Source organism: Anabas testudineus, chromosome 21 (assembly GCF_900324465.2).
Source record: "Anabas testudineus chromosome 21, fAnaTes1.2, whole genome shotgun sequence".
NCBI classification, from domain to species: Eukaryota; Metazoa; Chordata; class Actinopteri; order Anabantiformes; family Anabantidae; genus Anabas; species Anabas testudineus.
The window spans coordinates 14,128,231-14,143,576 of NC_046629.1; the positions used below are offsets into that span (position 1 = coordinate 14,128,231).

A 15,346-nucleotide genomic window follows, 5' to 3' on the forward strand; every position below is an offset into this window, starting at 1 on the left:
ATATAGTGCAATTCAACCAAAATATCTTTAGAACATTTTGGTGACTTTTTTTGCCCTCACTGACACCGAAATCACAGTTTTATTCAATGCTACTTGAACGCTCTATCTCAATGTTACAGGCATCAGTAAGATAATGAATTTTTGAAGGAATGATGACTGAGATACATCTTAACGATCGTCCATACGAGCGTAGGGGTTATCCTTTGCAAGACCTGAAAAGTCAAAGAGGCAGCGTAATTAAGAGCACAGCCATGAACAAGACAAAAACATTAAATATTCAGATGAGTTAAACACAATTATTTTTTAAGACTTCTAAAAATCACTATAGTCATAAATTAAGGAATGGAAATCATGTCTATCGGGTATGTTCAGTGTAGTTTTTCTCCAATAGATGGCACTACTGGATTAATTTTGTTTTGCTTGGTTCTGTTTATTGATGTTGGGTCTGTCTTGATACAATATTTTGTATTGGTTGTTCCTTGGTTGATATTAATTAATGTTAATGCATTATTTATATAATTTTTATGTATTTTATTGTTCTTTTGGCCTGTTTTTATTAATTTTACAACAGTTTTGTTATTGTGCATGTAAACTAAAGCGTAGGCAAAAAGAGCCTCTTTGATTACATTTATTAACCCACTCAAACCACAGACAAATGAAATGTGTCTCACCATATTTCTGCCTGATTTCATCATGCCTCAACTGCATTTCTGTTCTTCTATAAGTGGAAGAAACAAAGACAAATTGTTAGACAACACAAGAACACCAGCTCCTTTCAACAGAGTATGAATCCTTGTTTAGAGATTAACAAATAGTCCTATTATAATAATAGATTCAAACTCCTCATAAATTCATAATCTTTGTCAGCTTACTTGATATTTAACAAAAGTAGAAATAGAAAATGCAAAACAATTGTAATGGGTGGTGCTCCCTGATATATGTGCTTAAAATATAGAAAACTATTTTCTTTGAGCACTGTTCTTCAACAGAGACAAAAGTTTTATTGTCTCTTCTTGCAACTTTTACTTTAAGGAACATTTTAGTCAACATGCTGATCATTCTCCCTGTAACAATAATCTTATGTCACTGAATGGTTATTATTATAATAACACTTACAATCTAATTAGGTCTTACATAAATTAGTATATAGTTAAATATATAGTTATTGTACCTACAGAACAGTCACATACCTGGCTTTCTGGCGAGCTCTCCTCACACGAGTTTGCCGCTCTGCCTTTTCCTCTTCTCTCTTGTTTCTGGAATATGAAAACATGTAACTATATTAATATTGATCATAGTTGCATTTTTATAAAACTGGCATACTGCAATATGAAAGGTGTTGTACACTTTGCTTGAGAGATTAAATCAGGTGTCTTTTGCTTTTAGCCCATTACACGTAATCTGATTAAATACTGTATGTTGCTGTCTCTTCTTCATCCAACACACATTTTGAAATTAAATACATTTTATAAGTGGCTAGAATGTATTAATTGAACAGTTACTCTCTGAGCTAAAATGCAGTCACAAATTCTGGCAGGCTTTTAGAGACGGCGGTATCAGCCTAGCCTTGCAGAAAAACAACCCATTGTATTCCCCATCCTCCTCCTCCTTCCATGTTGAATCAGATTTCACAGTAACATTACATGTGACTCAATGCTTACCCAATTCTTTCACACTTGCAGCAGCAGAAGCAGCAAACAAGAATGGCAATGATAATAATGCCAGCCAGCACGGACATGGTGATGATCAAAATCTGGAAGTTTACTATAATTCAGAGGCAGACACATGGAAAAATTAAGATTAAGATGAATGTGAGACTTTCAAATCAAACTCATAATAAAAACACAGTGTATGTTGGCCCTTGTAGACCCTGGTCAACTATTTGGTGGTTAAAGTTTGGTTATAGTATTTATGATGATGATTATTATTATTCTTATCATTATTATTTATGAGAATTAGCTCTACACTTACTGACTCATTAGGTCAAATGACTGATTAGTCAGAGGCTCTACTGACAACTAACAATTCTGAGGAAAACCCTAAATCAGCAGAAAATCTTGTCACAGTGTCTGATAATGTATTACATTATTAATTATGTTCAAATCAAGATACTTATTATTATTTATTAAATCAATTATTATTATTTGCTATAAAGTAAAAAAGAGAGAGTCAGCAAAGTGAGAAGTTGTACGATATATATATATATATATTTAAATATATTTTTTTAATAACAACTGTTGCCGAATAATAGTTTTCTGAAATATAATTGCAACTGAATTGTTATATTCTTTCCATCAAGTCTGTCCTGCCTGTTTTTAAGGGTTTATCTGAGGCCTAGGGTTTGAGGAGCCTTACCCCAGCAGACCCCCCATCGTGCATCAGATAAAGGACAGACACTGTTGGGGGGCAGGATGTTCCTCACTGGGTAGTCGAGGCATTGTTGGGTTGGTATGCACCACAGGCACTGCAGCAAAAACAGCAAAACACCAGGGGCTGACTATCTTTGACTTTTAAGGCAATACACGAATCAGGAAACCTAAACCTTCTTCAGTGTTTGGTTACATTTTTGGAGACTTACTGTCACATTGAGCAGACATTCCTCACAACTGATGTTGGATCTCAAGGCACAAGGAGCTGAAACAGAGACATGTTACAGTGTGTTGTATTAGGGTGTGTGTGTGTGTGTGGGGGGGGGGGGGGGTCACTAACCCTGCTTCTACTGATTGTACAGAAAATAAACTACTACAGGTTTTATCTAGACATAATAGTTAAATAGGCGATTTCTGTGAATTAAATCGACGAACTTTGCTGTTGTGATGGATGGAAATGTGCGTGTAGCTGCTGTCATGTGACAGTCAGGAGACCGGACAACACGCAGCTACAGCAAACTTACTGGAGGCTGGAGAAGGAGTCGGCGTCTGCGCCCGGACACAGAAGATCCAGAGACACAGAGTCAGGACACAGAGTACGACCGGAGCTCTGCTAACTCCCGACATCGCGAAGCGAGCGAAGCCCACGGACAACATGGAAAGAAGGAGCCAAGCCGAGTGGAAGTGGAGGGTGGACCTCTGGTTTACGAGCAGCGGACGTCATGAGCTCCTGACGCTGGTGTCATCAAACAGCTGCAGACGCCAACATCTGTCTGAGAACAATGACACGGACATGGACACATGGACACTTCTTGACGGTGGAGTTGTGCTACTTTTCTAACATCTCGTCCATTTTCAGGGCTTTGTGCTTTAATTAAACACTCTAATTACTCTGGGGTTGCCAATTTGCTGCTGTTTATCCTCCATTAGCATCGTCTTCCCACTTCCTGGTAAAAGGTCTGCAGAGAACATTTGCAACGGCAGAGCTTTAAAAAAAGATGTTGTTGATATATTTGTTTGCAAATTTTCTATTTAACCCTTTAATAAAGGCTTTCTATACGACAACAGATCTATTGCACATACTTACTGCACCACTTATTAACAGTATAAACCCTGTAAAGAAGATGTGCACTCCTGAATAAAAGAAATAAAATAAAAATATCAGTCCACAGTGAGATTAAAAATATTAACAAAATATTGAATATCTATCTCAAATTTCTTTGTTTGCTTTTTAAATTATATTTATATAAATTATTTATTATATAATAATTTTGATAATAATATTTGTCATAATTTATGTCAGTTAGTCTAACTACAGCATGTGTATCTATAGAAAGTATTTTATAATTATTCTCTATATTATGAAAAATAATTTTAACTACAAACACTAACATTTCTTTATCTTACAAGTAAAATGCACATCATTTTGTCTGCTATCTCATTGAGTCATTCATTCATTCATGTTTTGTGGTAATACCTCCCTGATGAGGTATTACCACAAAATAGGAATATTAGTAACTGAATGGTGTATTATGTAATGCAGTAGCCATGTTTGACTATTTTGTTTATTACATTTGTTTTATCTACTGTAATGAAATGAGCCAAGACAAGTCAGCAAAGACACAAATTCCAGCTTTTGGCATTTCAGCCATTAGCAGACTCATTGTACTGTACTTTTGTACTGACGTGTACATTTGGCGCCTAACGCACTGATTTTGAAATACATCAACAAACTCAAGACCATTTTTGAAATACAATAATTTATTAAAGCATCTTTAAATTCTGATATAAAACATGTTCTGATTTTTCTTCTTCCAAACAATCAGAAATACAGTCATCGTCAATGGCAAGATCAGTCTCTGGTGTGGCTGCCGGCAGCTGACCAGAACGCATAAGTGAGCACAATCGGAAAGCAATGGAAGACAGTAATGCAATGTGAGGTAAATACTAAGCTCATTATGTTTGGCTCACACTCTTATCATGAACTATACTGTAGGTTGATTGGCATAGGTTTGAACAACATGTGTACATTTGCAGTGGCCTAGGAAATCCTCTGGTTAATGAGACAATAAAAGGAGTTGAGCATGTCGGGTGCAGTGAGCAACAGTCTTAATGTCCTTTTATACTGCTAAAAGCTCAGAGACAGGGCACAAAATGCAGAAAATCAAGAGTAAATTAAATGATAAACAACTTGTTCTTTGTGAATGACGTGGATTTTAGGCCCTGACTGGAGTAATAACATAAAAACCCATCAGAAAAACTGCATCAATGCATTTCACTTCTCCCAGCTTACTCTCCCAATCCATTAATACTTCAATAAATAAATACCCCAACCTCATTTGGCCTTTGACATCACAAAAAAACATACTTTTTAGGCAGAGAGATACCTGATAGTAAATATTCTAGGACATAAACCCAAGTTGTTCAGCTGATTTTATTTCTGGTGCCTTTTGAGAAAATGCTCAACTATAGTGGTAACAGATGTTGAATCTCTACTGATAACTGTTTTCAATAAACGGCTTTGTTTATTGCATTTGACCTATAATGTAGGAGGTGAATTTTTCTTTTTCTGTTTTGAGTTAGGGATGTGCTTTTGTGGCAGACAAAACCCAGTGAAGCAATAACTAACTCTGACCAAGATACTCGGACCCCCCCAAAATGTATACTCCATTCCTGAAAGGCCACATCTGCACTCAAACTATCGGCCCAGAAGAGCTACAGTAAAAAGTTAAATAAGGCAAGATGAGGGGAGAAACTCACCCTGGGAGGATGACAGTTACATTACACATGAACCTGAGGGAATCTCCATTCAAGAGAACATTCATTACAGTAGGCCGTAATATTCTGTAGAAAGAAAACACTTCAAATCAAAATGACTTGGTCAGTGTACTGCTGCATGTTCATTTACACTGGTTTGGGGCTTGAAAGAAATAAACTATTTTTGGAAATTAGATTAAATCTTAGTTGTGAATGTCTTGAAGTCTTTAAAAAGACTTAGTGGAAAAGGAGCATGCAAGCTCTGGATATTAAAGTAAAATCCACTAAAGGATACCTGAATTAGATTTCAAGTAACAAGAGACAAGTGACCAGTGTAACTAAGAGGAGCAACAGGTTTGGAGAATAAATGGAAGGAAGCAAAAGACGGTTCCTGCTTTTGCCACAAACAGTACAGTTATCACAATTTTAGTGTCTCTGTATAAAGGAATATTTCTCATTCTTTGTTTGTGTTGCTATGTAGCCAGTCGAAAGCTTTGAGACATCATCTCTGTCAAAAAAAAAAAAAAAAAAAAATTTGTTCCTCCTCGCATCACTTCACATCTTCTCTCCTTTCTTGCTCGTTGCAGTTGTAGCTGAGTGCATTTCCACAAAGTCCTGTACAGTCAATCACCTGATCCAGTTGCTTCCATAACTGGACACAGACTTCACGCTGCACCGCTTCTTTACAATCATGTTTATGTAGGCTTTCATGATCTTTGTGATCTCTCCAACCTGGACATATGAAACACAGTCAGAAAAGTAGCACAGCTAAAACTTTGACACAACTGCAGGGCGTTGCTGTTTTTTTTTACTGCTCGACTTTTTCAGTATTTCTTTTAGGAAAACAAACTCACTGCAGTCAACAAAAATCCTGTTTCCTCTAATGAACTATTAAAATATGTTTGCTACGAAATATGAAGACAAGTTATGTACCTGTGGTGTTTCAAAGAACATTTCTCTCTCATCCACAGTGATCTTGTAGGTGCAGGGTTGTGGAGCGCCAAAGAAGATGATGTGCTCGTATGGGAATGTCTCCAGGGGCTTGGGCTCTCCTCTCTTGTAGACCGACACATTCTCAGCGCTCACACTTAACCAGAGATCGTGAGGGAAGCCTCCTTCTTTGCACTATGAATATATACAGAATTTCATGATTGTGATCAATGTCCAGCCAGAGAGGACATTTCTTCGCCAGTGTCATCACAACAGTATGTTTGATTGTTTCTACTATTATTTACAATTGTTATGACAACACACAGCAGTCATTTTACCAAACATAAAAATGACCCTAATAAATTCTATACAGTACGACAAGACATGCTTAAGGATCCAGTAAACGTACCTCAACATCAAACAGTGTAGATCCATATCCAGGCCACTCTTTAATGATGGTCATGTATTTGAGCATGGCCTGGTGTTGATCCAGACCATTGAGGCGGGACCACTTCTCTATTATGCTGGTCCTGGTGGCAGACATCTCCTCCTTTATCCACATCTCCAACATCTGCTCCTCCTCCATGCGCTGCTTCTTCATTGAGCCCGTCTTCAACCCCCGACGCAGCGTCCCATCCAGGAAGCTAGTCCTCCGACGCTCTAGAGTTTGTCCTGACCCCGAGGCCCCACCCACCTTGGTAAACTGCAGTATGCGATTGCGAAGGCGGCCCACAGGGTAGACATTTTCAAGGTTCCAGCTGACCCGCGCTTTGTCTCCGTATAGAAACTGCAGGCGCAGAGCGGCCAGGTGCTGCAGGGTTTCCTCACGTGCAGGAAAATGTCCACGGGTCAAACTTTCATGGGCCTGAGGGAACAAAACTAAATATTAGCACCAAGTGCCACGTGTGATTAAAAATTCTCAATAAAATGTAACATGATGAGAGAAAGACACACCTGTTCAAACATGAACGCAAACTCCACTCCTTCCTTTGGCATGCTCTCCACATCCAAGAAGCAGTAGAGTTTGAAATAAAGTTTCCACTGGCCGTCACCCTCAGCTTCCTCACTGCCAGCCAGTCTGGTGGGAAAGCGACAAGTAAGTCACACACCTTTATTCTTTTCCCTCTTGCAGTATTTTCTTTTTAATAACCAGTGATCATGCATAACATACCTTTCAAACTTAGCCAACACATCAGCAACAAGGACCCTGCTTTCCACGGCTCTGTCAATAGTGTTGTTATGCTCAAAGAGTGCAAACATGTTCCTGCTGTCCTCCATAGCCAAACCCCTGATCAGCTTCTCCACCACCTGAATAAAGCGAAGCAGGACATCATTACAAATCATAGATTATATTTAGGTTAGTGTGGCTCCTCTTTTTGACATATTTTAAGAAAATTCTGTATCAAAAGTTGTCTAAATAAGAAGGATTCACAATGGCTTGTAGGGGTACAGTTTGTTTACCTCTCCAGCAGTGGTGTGAGAGTTAATGGAGATCTTGCAGGAGCCCCCTCCGTGGCAGTATACTGTGGTTGTCATTTCCTGTCTGGTAAGCAGTGCCATGATTTCCTCTTGAGAGGGAACAAACTCTCTGGTTTTGGTCTTCTTCAGAGACTCGCCAACGAAATGGGCAAATTGTTCAATCTCTGTACTGGGAAACAGCTCCTTGATCCTGAAGAAGGTCAAACACAAAATGAATGAATGTTTCAACCAGCTATAACCTTTTAACATGGGACTGTGATGAATACCAGCTTGTCCAAAAGTGGCCCTTACCTTTTGAGGTGAAACTTGAGGTAGCGTAGGATGCCTCGACTGGGCAGGAAAGTGCAGCTCATACAGGTCAGGAGATGCCAGTGGGCACGATTGGCGGGACTGTTAGGGTGAGGCACGTGATTGGTTTGTTTGATCAGCTGACAATAGACCTCATCTCGTAATGGCCTCAAGTCTTGACAGGTCTGCAGGATTCCCTGGATGATTGGCACAGGGTCTGAAACTGCCTCCATCTCCTGCAGTGAGTTGAAAATCTTCACAGCCTCGTCCTGCAGGCTCGTATAACCCTTTTCCTTTTGCACTGGGACAGAGAGAAAAAGAGGGGGAAATTTACAAACTATTTATATATAATTAATTACCTGCAATTAGTAATGACACGGTAAATTACATCCCACCACTTCCAAATCCTCTGTAATGCCAAAATAGTGGCATAAGTATAAGAATCTTTTAGTCTCCTTCACAACGTACAGTCCACTATGAAACTGCTGTCAGTGTCATTCCAGTAATTTAGACAAATCTGGCTTAGCCTAGAAAGTTGAACAGTTTAATAATATATAAAAAAGCCCTGTGTAACACAAGACTCACATATTATTAATCATTAATACAGGAAAATAATTAAGGAAACTCTCTGCAACATTTCTTTACAAATTTTAGGATATCTGTTATAGTATAACAGACACATTTGTACATCACTGCTATGTAGTACCAAATAACTCTTTGCATGTAAACTATAGATTAAAAACTGATACAGTGGTTTTGAGAATTGATACAGTATAATAGAACATGATACTGCAATACTTACAATGGATGCTGACATCTCCATAGGGCAGGGGTAGAAGAGGTGAGTGCAAAGGATGCTGGGTATATCTCAAGATGGGGTTCCTCCAGTATGTCTGCTCCACAGCCTCCACATTTAAACTGCTCTCCTGGACAGACAGACACAGGATCAGTGATCTTAAAGTAAGGCCTCCAGAAATGATATTTGCTGCAAAGAGTACTCTTAAAAAGGTGGAAATTAGTATTTAAGTGAATCAAGTCAAACAAGAAAAATGACACTAGTAATATCAGTGATCAATATTATTACTGCAGTAAAGTGAGGAGACAGAGAAGTATGAAGAGAATAGGTAAATAAAAATGTTTTGAAGTAGGTGAAGGAACGATTTTAGTGGATCACAGCACACGTGTAGTGAGTACCTCACTTAACTACAGTGTGTGTTCCTGCCAAAGGTTTGCATAACTGAAAATAATTTTAGTTACAATAATGTTAATGCCCATGTATTAATGAAAGTTGGTGCAGAATTATTTGTAAAAGTATTATTAGCACATTTAGTGGATCACATGGAGCATAAAATCTCACAACCATAAAACAGTGATTATTCATGTGAATTCTTCCATACCTTTATGTCCCTGATGAGTTGTTGTGTTGGTGTTTCGATGGGAACTTTGCTGTCTATCGCTCCCTGTATGGCATTCGCCCACCGCATGGCTTCATTTAGCATTTTGGTGTAGAGACGGTAAGAGTGTTTACGACCGTGGACGATAATATTCCAGTAACCTGCATAAAGTGCACAGAAGGTAGTTAGAGGTAAAATTATTCCTTAAAAGAACCTAGACATCAGAAATATCTCTCTTTCTAAATGTAAAAAAATCTGTTTTTCTTCCCCTTTATATACCCAATAACTGCCCCTATCTAGATTAAAAGATCATAAATATAGAAGATAAATTAGCCACACAGAAGAGATTGAAGTTCAGCTCAAGCTAATTGAGAATAATGTTGAGCATGAACTAACCAGTGTCTTTGAAAACTTTCTCATCAGGCTGAACCACAGAGCAGAGACTGTTGAGGACCAATGTTCCCAGTTTGGAGGCGCTGCGCTCTGATGACTTGTAATAATCCAGAGAATTACTGGTGAGGACAAACCAGCGCTTCTTCAGTTTTAGAGACGTGTTTTTGGCTCTTGACTTCATCTCTTTATGCAACCAGCCTGTACGGATAAATAAATGATCACTCATTAATTCCTAATACTAATTCTTCTATAAAATATATTATACTAAATGAATCCTTTATATCAATCCGTTCTCATTAGCAAAGTCACATAAACAAGTCATTTAGGTTTTTCTAAATGGATCAGTGCTCAAAGCATTCAAAACCCAGAGTGTATGTCTGGTCACTGACCTCTGACTAAGAACTCCTGTCCATCATTCCTGGAGTCGCCCTTGGATTTCTGCAGCAAACCAATCCAGTGGTGCATCTCCTCAGGTGTGTCCGTGTTGCAGTGGATGACACGGTTAGCCGTGATGATCACAAATGAGTTCGGTCTGGAAACAGAGCACATCATAAACACACACAGTTGTACCACTGCCCCTTCACTCCAAATATTCTGTATCTAACAATCACACCTGCGTAAGACACGGGTTTCCTCACCTGTCGGGGTTGTCTGAGGCACAAACCGAATCGATCAAGCCTACATCCAGTGTGCCCTGGATAAAGAAGAGAGGGGTGAGTTGACTCTTTGCCGACATCACAGATGTGGGCAAAGAGTCACCTTTTTGCAGTCAAGGAACTTTTTGTCAACTTTTGCAGTCACAGAAAAACACTTTAAATTTGCATTACATTTCTCTCCTTTAAAACTGATTTGCTTTCCCCAAACATCACTGTAGTCAACACCGTTTCAAACAAGTCCTACGAATGTGATTTACTGGTGATTAAGACAGGCTTACCTGTCACACTGGACTGTTGATTGTGGGAAGAGTAAAAGTAGTACTTTAATGGTTATACTATATATGTTCGCCTGCATGCTTCTATGTAAATTGGCTTAAATCTTGTTGTGCTTTTATTTGGTTTTTCTATGTCTGCAAACATTATTCACTACATAACAGACACTATTAAAGAACACTGATACACCAGCATGGGTGTTCTGTCTCTGCAGCTTAAATTACTTTATGACCCAGATTTGAATGATCATTCTTCAGCTGACTCAGGTTCATGCATCATCATTATTGGTGAAACTTAGATTTGAGGCTGGGGCCCGGGCAGTAAAGAGGTAAAACAGCACTAACCACTGCATTCTTTGGGTTGGCCTGTTCGTGGTGCATCTCCACGAGCTGCTGCGAACTGGCGGTGTGGACCCGACTCAGCACATTGAACCAACCACTGGACAGGGTCAGAGGGAGTTCAGGAAGTTAAAGTCAGCAAACATGTAATTGAAAATTACACTGTGAACTTCCACTGGCAACCACAAGGGGGAACTTTCCACACATCACGTTTACAGAGAGCTGATGACAAAGTTAAACACCATTCATAAAAGAGCCACAAGTAAGTTGATATAGAATATATGGATATACAGTACCTGGCATCCTCCGGGGACTCTGCATAGATGTGGTATGTCCTCTCCTCAGTCACAATATTCAGTGCATTTTCCTTCTCATGATTGTCCACTATGTCCCTACAGAAAAATCCCAAACTTAGTTGACCATAAATGTTGTGTTTCAGGATTGAAAGTAATTAGAGACTATGACTTCTAGCCCCATTGACAGAGAACATGTTCTTACTTGGCTGCGCGGATATCTATGGTTCCTTTCAGCTTCTCTTCACTGTCGTTCTCAAAGTACATGAGCTTCGACTCTCGCAGAACGAACCAGCGCATTTTCCAGTTGCGTCGAGACAAAGTGGACATCCCTCCTCCTTTTTTGTAAAGCCAGCCAGATTTCAAGGAGTCCTGCTTCGCACGAAACCACATGAAGGTCTCGTCCTTCAGCACACACCAGCGGCGACGCCACGGGATCATCAGACCACCTGACAGAGGAAAAGGTCCAGAGAGCACAGGGTGAGTAAACGAATGCTGAACTATATTGTTTATTGTTATAATACAGTTCCCACTAACACCGTTACCAAGTGCACGCAGACATTCCCACACATCTGAATGAATCTTCAAGAAACAAAAGATACAATACATGAAAAACAACAATAAACTACACCTTACAGGAAGTGATAGTAGACAATGTGAGCAATAGATCATCAATAAAGTAAGTGAACCAGTAAGAAACAAGAAAGCCTGGAAGGCATTTCTGCAACCTACTAAATTACCCTACAAGCTGAGTTCAGCTGTGCATAAATCATGTGCATGCCTGCTGGGCAGTGATTTGGTAAAAGCCACTTACTCTTCATGTAGAGGTAGCCGTGGAAGTATGGAGGCCCACTGCCATTCAGCAGATTCACTCTCCCATTGGAAACTTCCTCATCTGTGTCCACATAGCCGTCATTGTCCTCATCACTGTCAATGAACTGAAGCGCACACACACACAAATACCATCTATGATGAGAAAGGTCCTTCATAATGTTTGCTTATCACTTTTATGGTAAGAGGCTGCATATGGAATGAAGGATAATAAGGATGTCAACAACTGCACATATGCCGTTGTCTTTATTGTTCTGCCTACAGGATGTAAAAGTCTCGACTCTGCATTTTAAAACAGAGCCAAACTCTGACAGAACTATTAAATTAGACAAACAACTGGTATATACACAGACACACATTGCAAATACAAACAGAAACATCTCCTTCTTCCCCTTTGATATTTGCTGAGCGATGCATGTGAGCTCTCTGCTTGACTTGCAGTATCTGGGAACAGACTCAGATGCCAAAAGAAACAATTGCAACAGTGTTTCGCTGTAATTTCTAACGCGAGCTGAGACTTTTGATATGTTGAGAAGGGATTCAGTCTTCCACACGTGCAGAGCCGAAAATTCAGATCAGGATCATCTGCATGTGGGAACATAATAAACCCAGAGGAAATCGAGGTGTGAGTCAGTGTACGTGAAAACAAAGCTAAAGTTAGATCTAACATGAACGTGGAAAATTCTGTGATCCTGTGTTTGGGTGAAATTTGCAGCCAAACCTTTAAATCTGCCTAATTTAAAATTCAAGGGCAATAAACATCTTGGTAAAAATAACATCCAATATCTCATGAGGGGATTTCCGGCTTTGGCTAAATTTACAGAGCTACTGAATCTCAGATGTCGCTCCAAATGGTTACCCATTTGGATTAAATCATTAACAAGTGCAACCCTGCATATTTTCCAGTTGCAACATCTCAATAGCATTTTGACAGAAATGGCTCTTAGCCTGTTCTCACCGAGTCAGAGCTGCCCCTGAAGGAGTCCAGGCTGTTCTGGGTGCAAGAAGACTTTCGTAACACCTCCTCATCTGTGATATGGCCATCGTTTGTACTAGCACCTGAACTCCCGCGAGCCTCCTCAAACTCCTCCTGGTCATAGTCTGACTCTGTGTCTGGCAGGTTTGAGTTGGACGGCTCCTCACTCACAGGCTCATAGACTGACCCACTGCTGGCCCTCTGGCATGGCTGCCTTTCCCCGTTAGTAAGCACAGGGGGAGGAGAAGGGCCAGGTGTCTGTGAGTCTGCCAGACTCCCATGATTTAGTCCACTGGGGGAAACTAAGGAGAACTTTCCCAGTGCAGGAGAGGAGGTGGAAGAGGGGGCGGCCACTAGTCCTTCTGCAAAGGCAGGAGGAGGAGGGGGAATACTTTGGAATACTTCCTTGTCCAGAGGAACTGCAGCCGGAGGAGGAAATTCAGGCAGACGGATGCAGTCATCCTCAGCATGGAAACCCTCGTCTACCTCCTCCTCAGCCAGCGGGGCGGTGGTTTCAGCTGGGTCATGCAGGTTCTCCTCGCTCGAGAGGGATGGCTCCAAACCACCAAAATCCAGCAGCTCCAGAAACTCCGTAGCGACACGGGATGCTTCTTTCTCCAGTCTGTAGATCTCGGCGTCCCTCATCTGACGTAGCTCCTCACGAGAGACGTCGCCGAGGAGGGACACACCGTCTTCCTGCTGCTTCTGCAGACGCTCAATTTCCCTCTCCAGCCGCAGGATCTCCTCCATCTGACGGCTCTCTTCCTCAGAGGTGTGACTGTAGGACAGAGTGTGGGACACCTGCTTCTGTAGGTAGGACAAGACGAAACAAAGGGCGCGATTAAGTAAGTTGACTTTTTTTTCCAGCTCGTAGGGTGTTTTGTCATGTCCACACCTAAATTAGTTATGATTTATAAAAAGGGAATTACCTTCTGACAAGCCCCATTAACCAACGAGTTCCTACAGACAAAGTAACAGTGTATTAGTGGTGACAAATAATTAATATCTAATAAATCAACGGGATGATCCAAGTACTTTGATATTTTTGATTTATACCTTTTGTTCTCTGCTTTAGCTGCCATTTTCTGCTCTTCCTCTTTCAGTCTCAGCTCCTCCTTCCTCATCAGCTCCTCCTCTGCCTGCCTATTCATCTCTTCATCCATCAGTCTCTGTTTTTCTTCCTCCTCCCTCTTTTTCTGCTCCTCCTCCAGTTGTCTCCTTTCTTCCTCCATCCTCCTCTTCTCCTCCTCTACTCGCCTCCTCTCCTCTTCCTCCTCTCTCCTCCTCGCCTCCTCCTCCCGCTTCTGTTTCTCCTCCTTAAGCTGGCGATAGAGGGATCGGGCCAGCAGGCCTCTGTGATGTTTCTGCAGGATGATGGTGGCACAGCGCAGGCGGAGGAAGATGCGCCTCCAAAAGTGAGCGCGGTAGTTCTTCTGGAGGGTGACGACGCTGGACAAAATCCTTTTATACTGTTTCCTGATGAGAAAATCAGACAGACTCGTTTGTGGTACAGTATTTAATCAAACGTTGTCTGAGAACATTGTGTGTCATCAAAGACAAACATATTTGTGACGTTGAACAGCACCACATGGTCTTCTACTAACGCCCACTGGCATTCTCTGTTTAAATAAACACACTGCCAAGCCTGTACATTGAATTCTGCAATGTTTAGAGTCTGATGAGCTGGTGCTGTTCCATTGTGGCCATGTGGGCTGCTGTGTTTGGGCCTATGACTAAGACCCATCACCCACATGCAGCACATGCATAGAATACACACACGTATAAACATGCACATGGACAAACACACGTGACTTGCTAAGGACCACACACAATGCTCTGACTCTCTGACCCTAAGTCCAGCCTAGTCTCCACAGTAATCACTCATGGCCTCCAACTGGTCTCAGGATAGCCTCTAAGCAGAGATAGAGTTACATATAATAATACAATGGCTTTACTTGTGTCTTTAGGGAACTTCCCGAACCTCTGTCTTTAGTATAAGCAGCTCTGAAGCTGAAGGGAATCCACAACCTGAACGCTGTCATCAGTCCCATTATACTCTCCCAGCGGAGCCTTTCAGAGGACTGTATGTGACCTTATACATGGCAGCACACAGGTGGGGCACAGCTAGATTACACAGTTAGGGGTGTCTGCATGTGCACATTTTTAAACCACCACAGTGATGGAGGTCCTGTCTGTCAGGTGGAGTGGAAATGCAGAAAACGCTACTGCTAAAGAAAAACAGCATAATTTATACTGATGATAGAGTTACAACAAATTAAAGCCTTGTTTGTGCTCCCAGAAGATTTAACATGAGCGCCCAAGGTAGGGAGCATGGCCAGTATATCATTCCAGATCACAAGATCAAGATA

The 15,346-nt window shown here is 40.8% G+C and overlaps 2 protein-coding genes across 2 annotated transcripts in view; both read right to left on the bottom strand.

Moving 5' to 3' along the window:
- Positions 1 to 59: 59 nt before the first annotated feature.
- Positions 60 to 3,123, bottom strand: pttg1ipb (PTTG1 interacting protein b). Its single transcript, XM_026375705.1, has 7 exons — positions 2,894 to 3,123; positions 2,579 to 2,634; positions 2,356 to 2,464; positions 1,662 to 1,764; positions 1,191 to 1,256; positions 672 to 718; positions 60 to 212 (listed from the first exon to the last, which is right to left on the bottom strand). The coding sequence occupies exons 1-7, from the start codon at positions 3,024 to 3,026 to the stop codon at positions 169 to 171; spliced, it is 558 nt and encodes a 185-aa protein (XP_026231490.1). The 5' UTR covers positions 3,027 to 3,123; the 3' UTR covers positions 60 to 168.
- Positions 3,124 to 4,330: 1,207 nt separating this feature from the next.
- myo10l3 (myosin X, like 3) overlaps positions 4,331 to 15,346 on the bottom strand; it is a 45,304-nt gene continuing 34,288 nt past the window's right edge. Inside the window, exons 23-41 of the mRNA XM_026376313.1 lie at positions 14,034 to 14,453; positions 13,907 to 13,937; positions 12,960 to 13,784; positions 11,985 to 12,108; positions 11,376 to 11,619; positions 11,174 to 11,269; positions 10,884 to 10,977; positions 10,249 to 10,304; positions 10,000 to 10,142; positions 9,614 to 9,808; positions 9,221 to 9,378; positions 8,626 to 8,749; positions 7,827 to 8,124; positions 7,518 to 7,725; positions 7,228 to 7,364; positions 7,011 to 7,134; positions 6,466 to 6,921; positions 6,060 to 6,251; positions 4,331 to 5,858 (exon numbers count right to left, since the gene is read on the bottom strand). Of these exons, the coding sequence (XP_026232098.1) occupies positions 5,754 to 5,858; positions 6,060 to 6,251; positions 6,466 to 6,921; positions 7,011 to 7,134; positions 7,228 to 7,364; positions 7,518 to 7,725; positions 7,827 to 8,124; positions 8,626 to 8,749; positions 9,221 to 9,378; positions 9,614 to 9,808; positions 10,000 to 10,142; positions 10,249 to 10,304; positions 10,884 to 10,977; positions 11,174 to 11,269; positions 11,376 to 11,619; positions 11,985 to 12,108; positions 12,960 to 13,784; positions 13,907 to 13,937; positions 14,034 to 14,453 (4,030 nt within the window). The 3' untranslated portion in view covers positions 4,331 to 5,753. The remainder of the gene's footprint in view (positions 5,859 to 6,059; positions 6,252 to 6,465; positions 6,922 to 7,010; positions 7,135 to 7,227; positions 7,365 to 7,517; positions 7,726 to 7,826; positions 8,125 to 8,625; positions 8,750 to 9,220; positions 9,379 to 9,613; positions 9,809 to 9,999; positions 10,143 to 10,248; positions 10,305 to 10,883; positions 10,978 to 11,173; positions 11,270 to 11,375; positions 11,620 to 11,984; positions 12,109 to 12,959; positions 13,785 to 13,906; positions 13,938 to 14,033; positions 14,454 to 15,346) is intronic.

Excerpts from the sequence above, each read along its gene's own strand:
- pttg1ipb (XM_026375705.1), bottom strand. The coding sequence starts at position 3,026 with ATGTTGTCCGTGGGCTTCGCTCGCTTCGCGATGTCGGGAGTTAGCAGA. Across the intron at positions 1,257-1,661 it reads TGCAAGTGTGAAAGAATTGG|AAACAAGAGAGAAGAGGAAA; the intron begins GTAAGCATTGAG and ends TTCATATTCCAG. Across the intron at positions 719-1,190 it reads AGAGCTCGCCAGAAAGCCAG|AAGAACAGAAATGCAGTTGA; the intron begins GTATGTGACTGT and ends TTCCACTTATAG.